Source organism: Aptenodytes forsteri, unplaced genomic scaffold, assembly GCF_000699145.1.
Source record: "Aptenodytes forsteri isolate BGI_AS27 unplaced genomic scaffold, ASM69914v1 Scaffold309, whole genome shotgun sequence".
Classification (NCBI taxonomy): Eukaryota; Metazoa; Chordata; class Aves; order Sphenisciformes; family Spheniscidae; genus Aptenodytes; species Aptenodytes forsteri.
Genome location: NW_008795857.1, coordinates 1931175 through 1948165, shown reverse-complemented (window position 1 = coordinate 1948165; position 16991 = coordinate 1931175). Strand labels below are relative to the sequence as shown.

The following is a 16991-nucleotide window of genomic DNA, read 5'->3' as shown; positions in this document are numbered from 1 at the left end:
CAATAGTCCTGGCCATTAAGGGGTAAGTGAGTGTTTGGTGGTCTGGCTCCAGAGTGGTGGAAAATTGATTTCTGCTTCATTGTTTCATTGTGTGTTTTATTTTGACCAAGTGAGATACCTTTGGAGGATTCTGCCATTTATTCTGGGTAGATTCTCCAGTATATGCTTTTTGCTTCTTTGGTTCTTTTACTATAGTAGTGAGAGAAAGGCCGATACTGGCATTCAATGGTAGCATTCAACCTTGGCTACTGATCGTTACTGATAAATCTACCTGCTGGGAAATCCCACACTGGGTTTGAAAAACCTTTTCAGACACTTTGGGAGAAGTGATTCTACACTGCCATACAAGAACAAGTTACTACCATATTAAAGCTTAGCTACTTTGTCTAGCTTGTGTGTTTATTTTGCTCTTTTGTGTCTCGGATCCTTCTGTCCTCTTCCAGCTGTTACACCAGTGATAACCATTGTAACTGCAGAGAGCTGCACAGATCCAACAGTCTTGTTTATCATTTAATGCCTGTTGTTTGTTTGTTTGTTTTTTTCTTCCTGCAGAACATGATCAGAAGATAGCATCATACACCATGATCATGGCCCCCCGGAAGAGGAATCGTCATGCATTGGGGTTTCTTTGTTGTTTTGGGGGTAGCGACCTCCCCGAAATCAACCTCAAGGACAATAACCCCCTCCAGTTCCTTGAGTTTTCTGTCCCAATCCCACCAGCAGAAGAGCTCAATGCCAGATTCTCCGAACTTGTGGTAAGTTTCTGCTGGCAGATTGATATATTTTAGGGGGTGGATGAACTCCTCCCTTCAAAGGAGGAGTAAAGGGACTTAAGGGACCTATTAGGGATAGGAAAAAAACTTCTGTTGAAACTTCTTTTTTTCTTTCTTTTATGAACAATTCCTTGGTGGGAGAAAAGCAGCAAATGACAAGATGGATGACAGTGGCGCTGGGTATATAAGTACAACAAAATGCTTAAATATGCTTATTTATTCTCACAGCACTATGCAATTCTCCAGGTGTAGGATTGGGCACATTAGAAGGAACCTCGTAAGTTCTCTAGAGAACGAATCCCTGACAGTCAATTTCTTGTTAACAACTTTGGGATAAAATCTGCTGTGTAATATAGTACAGTGGAAAATGTTAGAGTTTGCGGGTCTATAAAATAAGGACTATACTGTTCTGTTGATCAGTAACATACTGCTGGTGAGGTATAAGAATCAGATGACCATGCTAATTACGTTTCATCAGCCAGCTGCCTTTGAACCATGAAATGGTGCTGTTGCCGCAACAGACATAAACAGGAAGGGAAGCAGTTATGTCAGATGAACTTTGTCGTTTGCTTTTGTGGTAAATGTTGTGGATTCCAGTAGCAGGCACTTGCTATTCATGCCTGGCATCAAATGACTTTGCTGTCTTTGCCCTCTTGTTCAGCCCGCATGCAAAACACAGGCAGAGGTCATAGGGCTGTGATGTTTTGCAATCTGCATCGTAAAGGTGATGCCCATTTGATGCAGTTGATTAGCTATCTCATTACCACTCTGAGATCGGAAGTTATATAAAGTGCGGTATCTGTAAGTGTATATAAGCCTGAGTGGTGCTACTGAGATGAGGAATAGAACAGGAAAATATTGGATCTCAGAATTAGAGGAATTTGCCAGTAATCTTTCTACGTGACACTTACAACATTAGCCCAGTAAGTTCTTGGCCGTTATCACGGCTTCAAAGTGCTGTAGCAATGAAAATAACCGTATAATTTGGATATGCAAGTGGAGGTTAGCATATGGGCAACTATAGCATGTCATACCAAACATAAGGACAGCTATAGTTTGTCAGATCAGTGGTCTGACAACCTAGCCCAGGCTCCTATTTCAAGATGGGGTCCAAAGCAGATGCCTAGGGAAGAATATAAGATGTGGCCATAGGGTGGTCTTTTCCAGGATACTTTCCAATCCTCTAACAATTTTCAGCTGAAGGACTTCTCAGCCAAAGTTGCTTTCTGTGTACATAGTAAATTGGTATGGATTTCTTTTCCATTAACTGTTTTCACCTTCCCTAGCACCCATGACAATTTTTTAGTGTTTGCAGTATTCTAGACAGGGGAGTGGGAAGGAGTCAATAGAATTTGCAGCTGTTTCAGGAAGAATAGGGTGTGTAGCAAAAGAGAGTCTACTTGCTTCTGACTAAGTAGCAGAGGAGGAATCTCCTCTTGCGGAGATATCTCACAAAATCCTGGTCTATATTTAAGTCAGCTTGCCTTTTATGTGAGACTACTTGAATTACTCTCAGAAAGTGCAGCTGACTGACTGTAGAGAATTCTGCTTGGTGACAGGTATCTCTCATGAGTAAGAGTGTGTAATCTGCTCTGCTGTCAATTTATTTCTGGATGCTGCTTAAGTATTGGTTTTCACATGCGAAGCTTTAACTGCTGTATCAAAGTTCACTTCTCCCCAGTACCAAGATCCGTTGAAGCATTCAAGCCAGCCTTCCTGAAGACGTCACCAACAGATGTGCTTTGCTCCTGAACTTGGCTTGCTAAAAGTTGAACTTTATCTTCGGGTCATAGTGAAAGACCTGTTTTAGTTGCTGCTGGGCTTTTGCTTATGGAGAAGGGTATCAATTTCTACGAGGAGTTTGAGAGTTTGTGGTAGAATTAAAGGTGCTTTTAGCTTTTTGTTTCATGCCTGGCAAATACCGGTGTTCCATGTGCTTGTGGCAAAACAGCTCACAGCTGCCTTATGGAAGTCTATTAAACAGTATAATTTATAATGTTTTCGGTGCAAAATTTAATGACAAGTATACATGACCATCTGTAAAAGTTTTTGGCCCCAGAAGTTTGTGAGTTGTTGGTCTATGCTATAACATCAAATGTGCTGACAGCTTGTAACTGGCATATACATTTCAAACAAATGAAGCCATTGAAATGAAAATAGATCATATTCATGTTCTTATATTTAATGATAGTGCCCTTGCCATCATTACATGAGAAGTGAGCTGGGCGAGAAAAGTGCTATTTTTCAGAAGGTTAATGGTGTATATCGCACGATTTTATAAAGCACTCGGATACGATGGTGATGCATGTCCATAGGAGTTCATGGGTAGGCAGGTAGCATGAGAAGCAGTAAGGGCTTTATGAGCAGGAGAACCTGGGCTAGAAAGTAGGCTGGCAGAATGCAGAATTTGCCTAGAAGGGCTAGTTTGTCCACAGGTCCGGATTAATGCATGTTCTACAAGACACTAAAATAAAACAGGCTACATCTGTATTGACAGCTCGGATGAGATTTTAATTGGATTAGAAAGATTCAGTCTGTAAATGCACCAGTATAAATCAGTGACCTGGAAGTGCCTGAGAAGGCTCTGTGCTGTGTACTAGCTTCCCCGCTGCTTATCCGTTAGGGTCTAGTCTGGGTGCACTTGTACTATATAAAAAACAGATTGGAGTGTAAAGCCTTTTGACCCAAATCCCCAAGTGAAATGATGACACCAACATCATCTGAGATCTGTAGTGACGAGAGCATTTGTGTTAGCTCCCTGAAGCAGGCCCAGGGGATATAGCCTCATCTTGCCATCTGCTCTACAAAGGGTATAATGAAACATTGGTGTGCTCGAATGAATTTTTAAAAGCCTTATTTTTCCCCTTGTTGCACTTAAAATCTGGGGCATTTTCCCACATACGAGTTAATGACAAGAAGAGCTAAGCCTAGCTGTGCTGGAAAAGCCTCCCTTGTGATGAATTTTCCAGTCCAGTAAATATTCAGTATGTTTCTACCTGCCTTTCTGAGGAAAATTGACATTTTGAGGGCCAGAAGCCAGTCTTCTCTTGTTCTTGTGGACCTTAAATTAATATCATGAAAAGTGAATTTGGAGATGTTCACTTTGCAAGAGGAGGGATTAGGAATGTGTTGGGGTCTGTCTTTGTGATGGAGTCACAAGACCCTTCCAGAGCTTGCAAACTTGCTCATGTAGACTCCAGGCTGAGGCAAATACACATGTATGGGCTGCTCTGTTTGGGGCATGCACCCAAACCAACCAACTGAGTTGGTTCCAGCTGCCTAACTGGACTCTGACCAAGGCAGTGGTTATCAAATGACAAGTTGATGCTGATTTCAGCTGAAATGTCTGCTCTCGATGCTGCTCAGCCATAAAAACAGTTCTAGGATGGATCCCAGGCTTTTGTGTTACTTGAAGCTGGATGCTGTGTTTACGCCTTGTCTCCTCGATTAGAAAATTTAAACAGAAAGGGTTACTCCTGATATGGGCCAAATTCAATCTTGATTTATTTCATTTGGAACATGTGCAGAGAGTAGGTCTGAATGAAGGCTATGGTTTAGGGTGATTTGGTCTGATTTCGTTTGGGCTAAGACAGGAGATGATGTACTAGCTTTCAGGCGGTCTGCTGGCAGTGATTGCTTTGGGACTAATGCAGTGGTAACAGTACAGGTAAGTCCTCATCAGACGTCTAGCTGCACAAGACACAAAGCAAACAAAAATACTTGTGACCACAAGCTTTGCCCCTCAAAGGGCCACTTTCATGCACCCAACAGAAAGAGAGCAGAACAACGGGCTTTAGTGTCTCTCCTTCAATGAACAGGCAAGGACAAGAAGCTCTAGAGAGTAGGATGTGTGGAGTGGTCCTGTACCTCATAAATCGTGAAACTGGCCCTACCTGACCATCAAGGCTGATCTAGCCAGTGTCACTTCTGCTTTTTTCCTCAGTCTCTCTTCTCGGCTAGCACTGTGTATACTACCATGTAGTAAAGTGCTGCTGCAGTTGGTGGTCTATTGGCTGGCGCCAAGCTGGTTTTGTGCCTGCTGGCAAAAATGGCTCTGCTAAGCACATGTGTTTTTCCTTGTGCAGATTTATTGACTGAACAGGAACTGCAGAAGAATCTGGAAGAACTATTGCAAGGCAAGGGGAAATAATTTTTTTCATGAAACAGCTTCTCCATGTCCTTGTTCATATTTGTTAGCAGCGGTGTGTTCTTTTCACAGTGGATTCTGATTCCTTTTGCTCAATATTAGAGTCCGGGACTCTTCTTGTTGGTTAAGGGTGGTGTGCTGCTTGACACTAAAGATTTTGCCATCTAGATCTCTCTTACACCAGCAACCTGATCCCAGATGTGAACTCAGACCCTGCCAAGAAGGATAACTTAAATGCTGGCAATTCTGGGAAAACAGAAAAATGTAAAGAATGCTAGCACAGGAGAAAGAGCAGTGTAAAGAGCTTGTGCTTTTGTTGTTTCTCTTTTTGTTTCTTTTGTTAGTGGCTCTGTTGAGATGGTTATGGTGTTTGAGAAGGTGGAGTTCAAGATTGTCTATTTTAGGATGGAAGGTCCATGGGGAAGAAGTGGAGTTGTCTTTTGAGTTGCCGTTTTCAAAGTTGGTCATATTATTACAGCCTCCAAGCTTGAATGATAATATCTTTGTCTGAGTTACCTGCACCACATTAGATTCTTACACTGGGAAAGACTTGAGAAATGCCTACTGTTATCCCCTCTTAGTCTTGGCTGCCTTTGAAGCATTCTGGTATTTAGCTCAGGTGGGACATTGACTGGATTCTCCTGTCATGGTTTGTTTCTCTTACGTTGCATTTGAACCTGTTTCTTTTTTAGTTTTGGTTTGATTTTTTTTTTCTTCTTTTTCCTTAAAGTCCCTAAATAAGGGATTTTGTTGACTTTATAGATTCACCATCCTCCCAGGCTTTTCCAGAACAAAACTTTAGACCTTATGCCACTAAAAGTACCTATTAAGTTACATTGTTTACGGTTGAGGAGCTGCATAAATACTTATGAACTCTCTGTATTTGAAAACTTCAGAATTATCCAGCATCTCTTTTGGCCTGCTTTTATGCTTCTCGTCCATTGAAATGACAGCTCCATATGAGGTCCCGTCATTCTTTAGTTGCTCAAAGACGTAAGTTGCTGCTTGGGTGAGGCAACATACACTCTTCTGTCTCTCCCTCTCTCTCTGAAGAGATCTAGTTTTCTGACCCTGCTGTGAAACCCCAGCTTTTGTTGTAGAGAAGATGCACACGAAACTGCTATATGTTCCTGAACAATGAGGCCACTGGAAATCACAAATGTATTTTCCCTTGTAGTATTGCCTGAGTGCAATGAAATGAAGATGGAACAAAGTGCTGAATCCAAGGGCTCTGTCCTTCCCTCAGGATCAAGCACCTTCAGTGTGTTCAGTCCATGCTGGGAACCATGATTGAAACCTTTAACCTTGGTTTCTGTCTGCAGTGCTCTGTAACGCCACAAGAACATGGAACTATGTCCCTTCCTGACAACCCTAAATTCAACTGTTAGTCTTTCACCTTGTCACCTCTGATCCCATAATATTTAGTAATGGCTTCCACAGCATCACAGTTGGCTCAATTTCTGAATTAAAGATGAGCTAGCCCAGGAATCAAGCTGGAAGGAATGGCAGTGACTATGACAGTAAAGAGAAGAGAGAAAATGAGGATCATGTTAGTTCCTTCTCCTCCAGTCTCCTTGGAATAAGAGCTGTACAGAGGAACTCCCATGAAGGTGAAAAATAGGAGGAGGAGATGTGGCAGGAGAGTCCAAGCAGCAGAGGTAGCAACTTGGTAACCTCTCAATACTCTGATAATTTCTGTAACTGTGACTAGAACTTTTAATTCTTTGTGCCACCTGAGGAAGGAGGATATTTAGAGCAAGATGCCTGTTCCTTTACTGTACCTTTTGCGCTTGCCTTTTTTCTCTGTCCTCTCCCACCACACGGGTTTCACTTGGTTTTTCTGCCCATTTAGCTAATCCCTTCCGAAGTAAATCAGTGTCTTCATCTTGTCCTGAAACAGAACTATGGAATTAGTGTGACATTTGCTGCTGTCACGTACTTTGCTGTGCTTTCTTGATTTCTCAACCCTCCAGGCTAGTAATTGCAAGCACTTTAGTGCCAGAATGCTGAAGAATGTGAAGGGAGTTGGTTGGCATACTCTGAGCACATGAGCCATCCACATGACTGGTATCTTTGCTAGTCCTCACAGGACAAAGACAAAGGAACAGTGGGGTCACCGGGGACACATTTCTAGTAGCATTGGATGAAGTGATCAATAATAGGTGGTTTGGGAAAACTCTGCTCTTTGCTTACTCTGTGACAGCTCTCCCCATCTGTTCCTTCTCTGCCTTCACAGAGAATAAAATTCAGTGATTATAGTCTCTCTTCCCAGAGGAGAGAAAGTTGAGGAGAAAAGAAAGAAAAAAGGAGTTTTGTGTTGAAAGAGATTAAGGTACAGCTTGGAAGTATCTGAGAATTCATTTATTTATTTTGTCAGAGGAAGCAAAACAATTTCTGAGCAAGGCATCAGTTTGGCACGCACTGGATAACACACCTTCATCAAGAACCACAGGGAGATGAGATCCAAACCCAAATAACTGTAGTAGCGGTTCCCACTGCAGCTGACTTGGAAGTAGCAAGTTTTCTTCATGCTTAGTTCTCCCTTGCAGGCCATTTAATGTAATGGATACTACATAAACCTCAGATGAAAACTAGGCTTCACCACATTGAATAAGTACTCCCATATATCACCAGCCCCACTTCAGCTTGCCAAGTCCTAGCTGTGGCAGTGTTTGTGAGGCCCCTCTTTGGCTCTGCAACCTGCAAGAGTATTTATGGGGTAAAAAGTACAAGAAATGCCTCCGTTGTGGGCTTTCATGTGAATATAGACTGCCTTAAACATTAGTCTATGTATGTAGGCACAAGAGGGCATCAGCTGTGTTTCTCTGTGTTTGTTGACAAGTCTGGAGAACAAAGTTCTCCATTTCTCTCCCAGCTCCCTTGTCATACTTCTGGGGAACAGATATGCAGAGTTGCCCTTTTTGGCTCTTGGCTCCCAGTGCGGAGCACCACCTTCCCAGAAAAGTATCCTCCATGTCTGAAGCTTATTTAGTCCTTAGTTTCTCACTGAAAGCTTGTGGCTTAGAAAGACATGCATTTTAGGTCCTCATTTCAAACCCCAAACATGTGTCGTGTGTATTGATAATAGTATTTAATCACATTTAAATTCAGGCATGTTACCAAGATTTGAGTATTTGAGTTTCAAATTATCAGTCTTTTGAGTAATTCTGTCCTCTTGCTGGATTCTTTTGAATACAGGGGTTTAATTTCTGTGTCACTTGCCCTGCATGTAAATCATAGTTTCAGACTACACCTCTGACAGGCCCGTGGCTTTGAGTTGTTGATCAATGCAAATTTGTCCGCAACCGTAATTTAGAAGTGCCTTTATGCTGTTTTGCCCATAAGAGGAAGTTCTTTTATTCCCTGTGCCCATCCCCTCTGTGCTTTTCTGTAATGAATGATTGTACCTAATCAGTCAGGAAGGTTGAGTAGTGCCAAATGCAATCAAGATCTGGAGAGGTCCTTCATTTTTATTTGCATATGATGAGCTCTGACTCCAGCAAACTAGGAGGCTTTGCTGGCCTTGGCTCAGTGGAGACTCCCCACCTCAATTATTGCTTCCTTTCTTGCACTTAATGAGAATGCGCCAGTGGAGGCTGTAAGAAAATACTGATGGTGAGACTAAGCTGGATTTTTCATGACCAGAGGCTCATATCCAGGAAGAAGTCTTAGCATCACCATCTGAGTAGAAGACGCTGTCTCTGAAGGCAGAAAAAAGCAAAGCTTTGAGGCAGCAGATTGCTTTCCTCGCTGATGGGGGTCAGGCCGCAAAAACTTTCCTTTCTCTTGGGTTAGTTTATAGTTGTCAGATTAACATTTTTCATGCACTCAGATGCACTTGCCTTCTATTATAATGGCAAAAGTACTGGGTGGTTTAAGATTTCTGAAGCAATTAGGGGACTGAGGCTTGGGGGGTAAAATCTCTTCATGGTATCATAGTCTGTCTAGTTATGCACAGATGTTCCTTTATGTCCAGCACAGTTCTTCAGTCCAGGATCGTACATGCCCAGGATACCTTTTTTCTTTTTAACTGTCCATATCCAGGATACCTTTTTTCTTTTTCTTTCTGCTCCTTAAAGAGATTTTTCATAATGTCCTGTCTGCTTTACATGTGTCCCATGTGCAATACATGTGTACAAGTCCTTGATTTTAATGCACATATTGCTACAAGCAGCTTTCTATAGTTACTCAAGTCCAAACACATAAGAGGTATTACATTTTAGGCTTCATGGCAGAGACAGCTCCCCCCTTCAGACACTCACCTACATACGGAGTCCTGTGATAGGGACAGGCTTGTGGCACTGAGTGCAGCACTGGCACTTTCTCTCTCTAGGCTCCCTTCCAGTAGGTGCAGCTGGTTGGCAGCTCCCTGACCAGCTGTGTAAGAAGCTGCAGTTGCTATGCTGCAAATGTGTGAGACCCAGATGCTGTGAGAGGAGCATGAGATGGGAGCCAGGTCTCACACTCCGTGTCTGAGAATCAATAGCGTTGTGTAAACAAATGTAATTCCAGATCTGGGCTTATGTGCTAGATTTTGAGTGTGAAGAAGCTGGGGTGTTACCAAAGTACCTGTGTAGTTATAAGGCTTTTGTGCAGGGATACACTGTTTTGTAGATCTTGTTGCTTTACTGTAAACTTATGGATGGATAGTTATCTGATGTAAAGCAGTTCAGTTCCACTGAAGACAGTAGTGGAGTTATATCATTCTACATTGCCTGAAATTTGGCCTGTGTAGTATTTTCTGTGTCTGTGTGGCGATTGTTGGCTTCTGAATATCCCAAGCAGCGCATACTGGCCACCTTTCTGAAAGGTGGGGAACGTTGTGGTCATGGTTGGAATACCTGAAGGTAATGTTTGAGTGTGTTCTGAGTATGACTTACTTACAGTAGACACGAAACACCTGAGAAAGACCTACTTACTGGACTACATGTGTTTAACAGGCTAATCCTGATGTTCCCTGACTGAGGAAATGCATGTAGTCCATCTAGGGCATAAGAGGAGAAGTACCAGATTTTGGAAGCGCAGCAGATATGTAGCTTGGGATGCAAAAAGAGGGGAAAGAACAGATCCTGCCACTAGAGAATGGATGCGCTAAGATGTCAATCTTGTGTCTTCCCTCTACTGAATGCTTGGAAGCTGTCATGATATCCTATTCCCTAAGCCATGGATAGGGTGGATGTGCTTACTGTTCAGAAATCTTGTGTCCATGTGTTTCTAATACCTTATCAGCTGATTTGATAACACTGTCTTGTTTTGGCATAGCTGCAAATGTTAGGCAGCATTACACAAAAAGAAAAAAATAACGTAAAGCTCTACTGTGGCCCTTTTCCTTAGTAAGACATCATTAATATTTAAATGGGTTTTGTGTTGCATTATGGCTATAACAAAGAGTCAGGAACTTTCTGGATTGAGTCTGGAGGCTGCTGAAGTGATAAAACACTGAAATGATACTGATAGTAGGAGTCATAGTTGCTAGCTGGGAGGATCATATTAATTTATCTTTATTTCAACTTTCTGGGGCTTTTCCAGCTCCACTTGGATGGATACAGAGCAGACAATTTCCTACCTTCCTTCTAGAATTGAACCAACATTCTCATATAGTTCCTGCCACTTTGATGCCTGCTGACTTAGAGTAATAGGCTCTGCCCTCTCCAGTAGAAAGAGAGCCAGCAGCAGCAGTACAGGGATGTTCTATTGCTCCACTGCTTTGAAATGCCCTTCCGCAGTTTCTATCTTTTCTTTACTTCTCTTTATTAGTGTCTTATGTTGTTCAGAGCTGTATTAGATGACTTACAAATCTATTAAGACCTTATCCCTCACCTTCTAGGGAGGATATTTTAATCTAGATTTGGTCTGCTGAGGAGAGGTGGGATACTGTTATGAATCGGGTCAGAAAGGTAATTTGGGATGAGAAGATGCCACCTGGAGATGCATCTGGGAGAAATGGCAGAGGAAAGTACTACATCATGCAAAAAGCATGATGGCCAGATTGTAACTGGACAGGAGATTGCGATAAGGAGGGACAAAGTTTTCCAAAGCATTGAAGAAAAAGACACAACAAATGAAGTAGTTGTGGTGCTGAAGGGAGAGCAAAGACAGGGTGCAAAGTTGGAGGCGACATGGGATGAATGCTAGGCCAAGATGATCTTTTGGCTATGCTTTTGGAGAGAGAGCTTGCACGTTGATGAAGTGAGGTTGAATGACAGATGTCTGTTTCTTCTGCAGCTCATAGAAGAAAGGCCAGATCTGAGATGTTGTAGGAGGTATGATTTGTCATTTAGCCTGATTTGAGCAAGAAAGGGGGAGCCAGGTCCCTGTGATGATGAAGACCTTATAAAATTTATAATAAAATAGCAATGTAAAAGTAACCACCTGAAGCTGGAGAAGCAGTGAAGTTTTCCAGCGAGGAGGAAAGGTAGTGAAAGAATATGGGATGCAAGTGTTTTGCAGGATAGGAGTTATCCCTACTGAGGTAGAGTGTAGCTGGGGTTTAGGAGGAACTGTTAACAAAATAAGATAATTGAATGGAGAAGTAGATAGCAATCATGAAGGATCATCTGTTGAATGTGTTGACTCACATTGACTGTATTTGCTCATCTAGTAGCAATTTATATCAGATATAATCGTTGCTCAGATAGTGTATCATATAGCCTGAAGGAGAGTGGGGGAAAAGGGTTTATAATTATGTCATGCCTCTGTGTCCAGGTGGATTGTGTCTTCAAACAGTGTTCAAGGTTGTTTATCATTCAGGGAAACTGTTAAGGTAATCTGGGATGGCTCTTCCAGTGTTGGAGGGAAATGGCCTTTACTTGTCATGTGCCTGGTCTGCAAGACTCCAAAGTGGGCAGCACAAGGTACCACAGGTGAGGCTGGGTGGATGGAGTAGCACCTTTTTAGGGTACGAGGTTTTCAGGTCAGCAGTTTCCTGGCACCTTCCTCCACACTGGGTAAAGGGGAGCTTTTCTTTGGTGTCACTAAATACAGGAGATGAGTGGCCCTTCTGCTCACCCCTTCAGCACCGGGTGGGAGCAGCACATGGAAGGCAAGCATCAGAAGGTGCTTTTTCTGTCACTCATCGCGCCGGGCTGCCTCCACAGCTGCTCTCTCTTTGGCATGTTTTGTTCAGAGGAAGTATAGACAGACCTTCCACCTGTCACTAAATACAGGAGATGAGTGGCCCTTCTGCTCACCCCTTCAGCACCGGGTGGGAGCAGCACATGGAAGGCAAGCATCAGAAGGTGCTTTTTCTGTCACTCATCGCGCCGGGCTGCCTCCACAGCTGCTCTCTCTTTGGCATGTTTTGTTCAGAGGGAAGTATAGACAGATGCCTTCCACCTGGCACTGGAACACCAGTGACCCAGAGCTTTTAATGCTAGGTACCTCATTTTCTGTAAATGAAAAAGTCTGTATGCTTGCTGGGAGGAAAACATTTCAAGAGCATTACATCTTTTTCCTAGGTACCTCTGCAAGCTTATACAACTCATTTCATGCATTTGTGAGTTTGTTTCCCTGGTGTGAAACAGGGAATAGTAAAGCTTCTTAAACCAGTTTTAGTACAGAATTGTAGCCAGATTGAAAAGGTGCTGAAAAGATGCAGCACGTGTAGGTCATAAGTAGTACAGGAGTCTCCCAGTGGCAAAATGTATTGTATTTTAAGATCTCAGGAGCAAATCTCTACTACTGCCTCCTGTCATAGACATTGCCCTGCTCTTACCTACTTGTTCTTTTTTTAGGGAGAATCTGATACAAGACTACAGCCTTCCTGAGCAGGCTCTCCTTTCTTTCACATGTGGACCCAGTGCTGTATGCAAAAGGGCCCTAGTCAACATCTGTATATTCTATGCACTTCTGTATTAAAAACACTTAAGGGCATCTTTTAATTTTGTAGTTTCCCATCATTTGTTGGCCACACAAAGGGAAAGGCTGCCCAGACTAATAAGACAAACACCTTCTGAAAAGAATTTAGCAGCACACACAACAATGTTATGCAATGGTTTACTAGGTGGAGGTTTGACGAATAACTTCTCCAAAGGAAATTACAAAGGGAAAGCAGATTGCAGTTTCCCAGTTTGGAAGGTGTCCAGAGAGATCCCTAAGTCATGGAAAATCCATTGGGATTGCTTTAGTGGCTGTGTTTCAGCATTACATCTTGCACAGAGAGCAACAGCTGGATGAGTTTGTCGGTCGGTGTAAAGTTGTTGGCTTCTACATTAATGATGCAAGAGAACTTTTGGATTACAAATGCTTAACCAGATAATAAATGCAATTACAATTTGTTGTTAGGAGATGAGTTCGTTCTGCAAGGCAAATGCTTATCCTTCTCTTATTCCTTTTGCTGTATTTTGTGAAAGTTTCTGGTCATTTCTTTCTTAAAAATATTCAGAGGAAAAACATCTTGGCTGGTGTTTTCTTAAGCCCAGTGATGTCAGTGCAGTAGTTGCTGTTCTGATTATCAGAATACTTAAGCAATGAGACAGGACAGGGTGTGAGTGAATAACCAAATACACTGTTGTGCCTCCAATTCAGTGTTTGACTATGGAAATACTCGGTTTATGTGAGTGAAGAGTATTGTGGAATTGCCCTCCACCTCACCCCAGAGGAGATAACAGAAGCCTCATATGTGGGTGTTCTTCTAGCTGGTCTGGACTGATTAGTAGTAGATACAGCTCATCTCCATTTACTGAAGTAGAAATTAACAGCGAAAAGGGGACTGATAGACTGCTCGGTCTATTCTATGTCTGAAGTCTGTGCTGTAGACTGTGGAACAAGTGTTATAGGCTGTCTAGCCGAGAGGTTTAGTCTCTGTTACAATTTAAGGCAGGTAATTCGATTAATATTTTGCACTGGTGTAAATCCAGAGTAAGTCCACTCAGTTTAATGGAGTTAGGGACTCTGTCTGGTTTGCACTGCTAAATCTGGAGTAATTATTCAGAGAGCAAGAGAAGAACTAAAGCCAGCTTCTGGTTTCACTTCTATCTGTGTAAACCTGAACTCATGCCAGAAATTATGTTGATTTATTGGAGTTCCTTTGAGTTTACCCTGCATATAAGTTTGAGCATGTGTGTCTGAGCTGCAAAAGCAAAGCTTGATAAGAAGTTAATTTTGCTCATTAAATTCTTAACCGACTTCTCAGTTCCTCCTGGCCTTTTACGTAATATTTTATCAGAGATTTAAAGGTCAGCCAAGCTCTGACTTACCGGTGTTTTCCTCCATAGGGGCATATGGCAAATAGGATGCACACAAGAGGATAAAGCTGGGAGGAGAGGAGTAGGTGGCACCGACGCCCCTAGAAATCCAGCCTGCCTTTGGCACAGGGCCGCAGCAGCAATTCCCAGCCTGCGTTTTGAGGGTTGAGCCAGCAGGACTGTGTTTGGGCAGGAAGCGATCAGAGAGGTGTGTGCCTGTGTACTTTGGCACAGTCCAAGCTGTGAATTGCTCCAGCCTAGGAACCTCCTCTGAACTCATTAGTATTAAAAGAGAACAGAGGAGACTTTGTAGGGAGGGAGAGGGTGGGGAAGCCGGAAAGGTAGCAGTTTAGACGGCAGTTTCCTAATAACCTTTCCCACACCTACCGTCCCATACAGGGTCTCATCTCAAGGACCTTGGCATGATAAACAAACCCTGTCACAGGGAGGGGGAAGGGGTGGGGAAATGAGGGGAGGAGAAGGAAAGGAAATGAGGGGCGGGGAATGAGAACTGTGCTGAAACAGCAGATTTTATTGTTATTTAGTGTCATATACGGTGATACTAGAAGTTCTGTTTGAGAGAGGTATTTGATATACTGTGTATAATCGGAATGTGGAGGTAAATGTGGTACTTGCCCTAGAGGACTTGCAACCTGTCCCAGTGAAATGATGTATCAAGCAGAAGTTTAACAGCTTCCGTTCTGTTTGGTGTTTTCATTTAATTGTCTGGGTAGTGGAATACAGAGCATACCTATTAACTTTCCAAATGTCACTAGGCTGTAACATATCCATTCCTCATGGATATGTTAAAAGACAAGCTTAAAAGAAGATGGAGAAATTGTGTGGAAAAGGATGGGATTCAATGGGGACGGTTAAAACATGCTCCTTTTAGGAGCAAGTCTGGTAATTCGGGATGCGAAGCAGCCAGGTGGGTACACTTCTTCAGGGAAGTGTAGGGATTATAGTGGATCACGAGTGAACATAAGTCATGCAGGTTTTGAGGTTTTTTTATTAAAAAAAAAAAAGTCATTGTCTTCATGGAATATATAACCAGGAGTGCAGCCTGGAAGATGCATGAAGCAATCTTTGCACTCAGCATTGGTAAGGTCTCAGCTGGAGCATTGTCCCCCCTTTTGAACAGTGCACTACAAGAAAGATGTACTTTGACCGGGGGGAGCCCGGAAGTCAATTAGGAGAGGAATGAGAGGTCCAGACGACATGACCTCTAAGAAAGACTGAAAGAGCTGCACTTGTTTAGCCTCAAGAAAGACGACTGAGGAGAGGGACATTACAACAGCCTTTAATAGGCTTGAAAACTGTTATCAAAAGGAAGGAAAAAATCTGCTCACCGTGTCTGTGGTTGATAGGGCCGGAAGTAATAGTCTTAAATTGCAGCAGCAGGGATTTAGATTAGCCATAACCCTGACTATTCAGTTTTCATCCCTATCCCTCTCACTGGGCTCATTCCAATTCACTGACATGGACATGCAGCCTATCTTAACAGAAAAAGCAGTGAAGATAGTCAACTGTTTGCATTATTGTCCTCATAGGCCCACCCATATCCATGGAACGTCCCTCTTGCTCTACCCATATTGTAGCCCTGCATATAGGAGAATGCATATCTAAGTCATGATCTCTCTCTCTAAACATCTGTGTGTATTGTTGCATAAACAGGTACTGGTTTTCCTCATTCTTTCTCTTTCTATTTGGCCCAGCAGATTGTTGTCTCATGCATGTGGTTTGCCTGTGAAGGGCAGAAAAATGAACAGCAGATGCTTCTAGTGGCCTGTGAAAGGGGACTGCCACAATAAACCTTGCTGGTTATATGTACTTGTATGCTGTCAAGTCACAGAGAACTTTGAGGATTAGGAGAGAGACAGGATTTAGCTCTTCTCCAGGAAGCAAATAATCAATTAACCAATGATTAAGGAGGAAAAAAGGAAGCAGTACAGTGGGGGTGGGGTGTTTTTTGGGGGGATGTTAATTGACTTTCTGCAAGATAAATTTCTCTGCCAAAAAGCAGTGCCCTTGATGGATGAAATTCTTACTCTGCTGCTGAGCCTTAAGAATGAGTAACTTCTGTGTTGGCAGGGTAGAAAAGAAACACATCTTCCAATACTTAAACATCAGATGCTTTCTGTCTTGTACTGTTATGACTGAGAATCAAGAGATTTGGGCCCCTAGTATTGAAGGAGTTTTAAAGCCGCAACTTTTTGAAAAAGCAAGAAGGAAAAAGAGTACAATGGGAATCGCAGCCTTTTGTTTGTCTGCTTTTCTGCTTTACAGTCAGATCTGTGGCAGTAGCTGAAATGTAAACGTTGCTTCCTATGCTAGCAGGCTGTGTGAGCAACTCATGCGTGCACAGTGGTTTCATCATGCATAAATGTAACGATAAAACATAGTAGGTATGGACAGATGTTATGCGATGTCTTATGTATATAGTTCTTGTGTATGTAAGGTGTGAGCGGCATACATATCTGTACATACACATACTATGTGTATGCAAATGCATAGAAACCCCATGATATTTTGCAGTGATCCACCTAATTCTTATCAATTGGGAAACTGATCAAAATGTTACTCCCCAGCCTTACATGGTGTGTTGTTTCTGTGTGCCTTACAAAGACTGCTTTTATTTTTAAGGGTTAGGATGAGATGGAAGAGCTTGAGGGGAAGGAAGGGTTTGTTTTGGGGGTTGTTTTGCTTTTTCTTCATGGGTTATCAGTGGACTCAGGACATATATCAGGTGCCCAAGCGGGAACTTTTAACCAATGTGCTGCATCTGGAGATGAGCTAGCTGTGTGGGTGGTAGTGCTGTTGCCTGTTGAAAGAGCATCTGCCATCAAGTTCTGCTGTGGGTATAGCCATGCAGTTGTGCCAGGCACA

At 42.6% G+C, this 16991-nt stretch overlaps 1 protein-coding gene across 1 annotated transcript in view; it reads left to right on the top strand.

Annotated features, from left to right (window-relative positions):
• The first annotated feature begins 552 nt into the window (after positions 1-552).
• DAAM2 (dishevelled associated activator of morphogenesis 2) overlaps positions 553-16991 on the top strand; it is a 130489-nt gene continuing 114050 nt past the window's right edge. The window contains exon 1 of the mRNA XM_019473261.1: positions 553-755. Coding sequence (XP_019328806.1) covers positions 582-755 — 174 coding nt within the window. The 5' untranslated portion in view covers positions 553-581. The remainder of the gene's footprint in view (positions 756-16991) is intronic.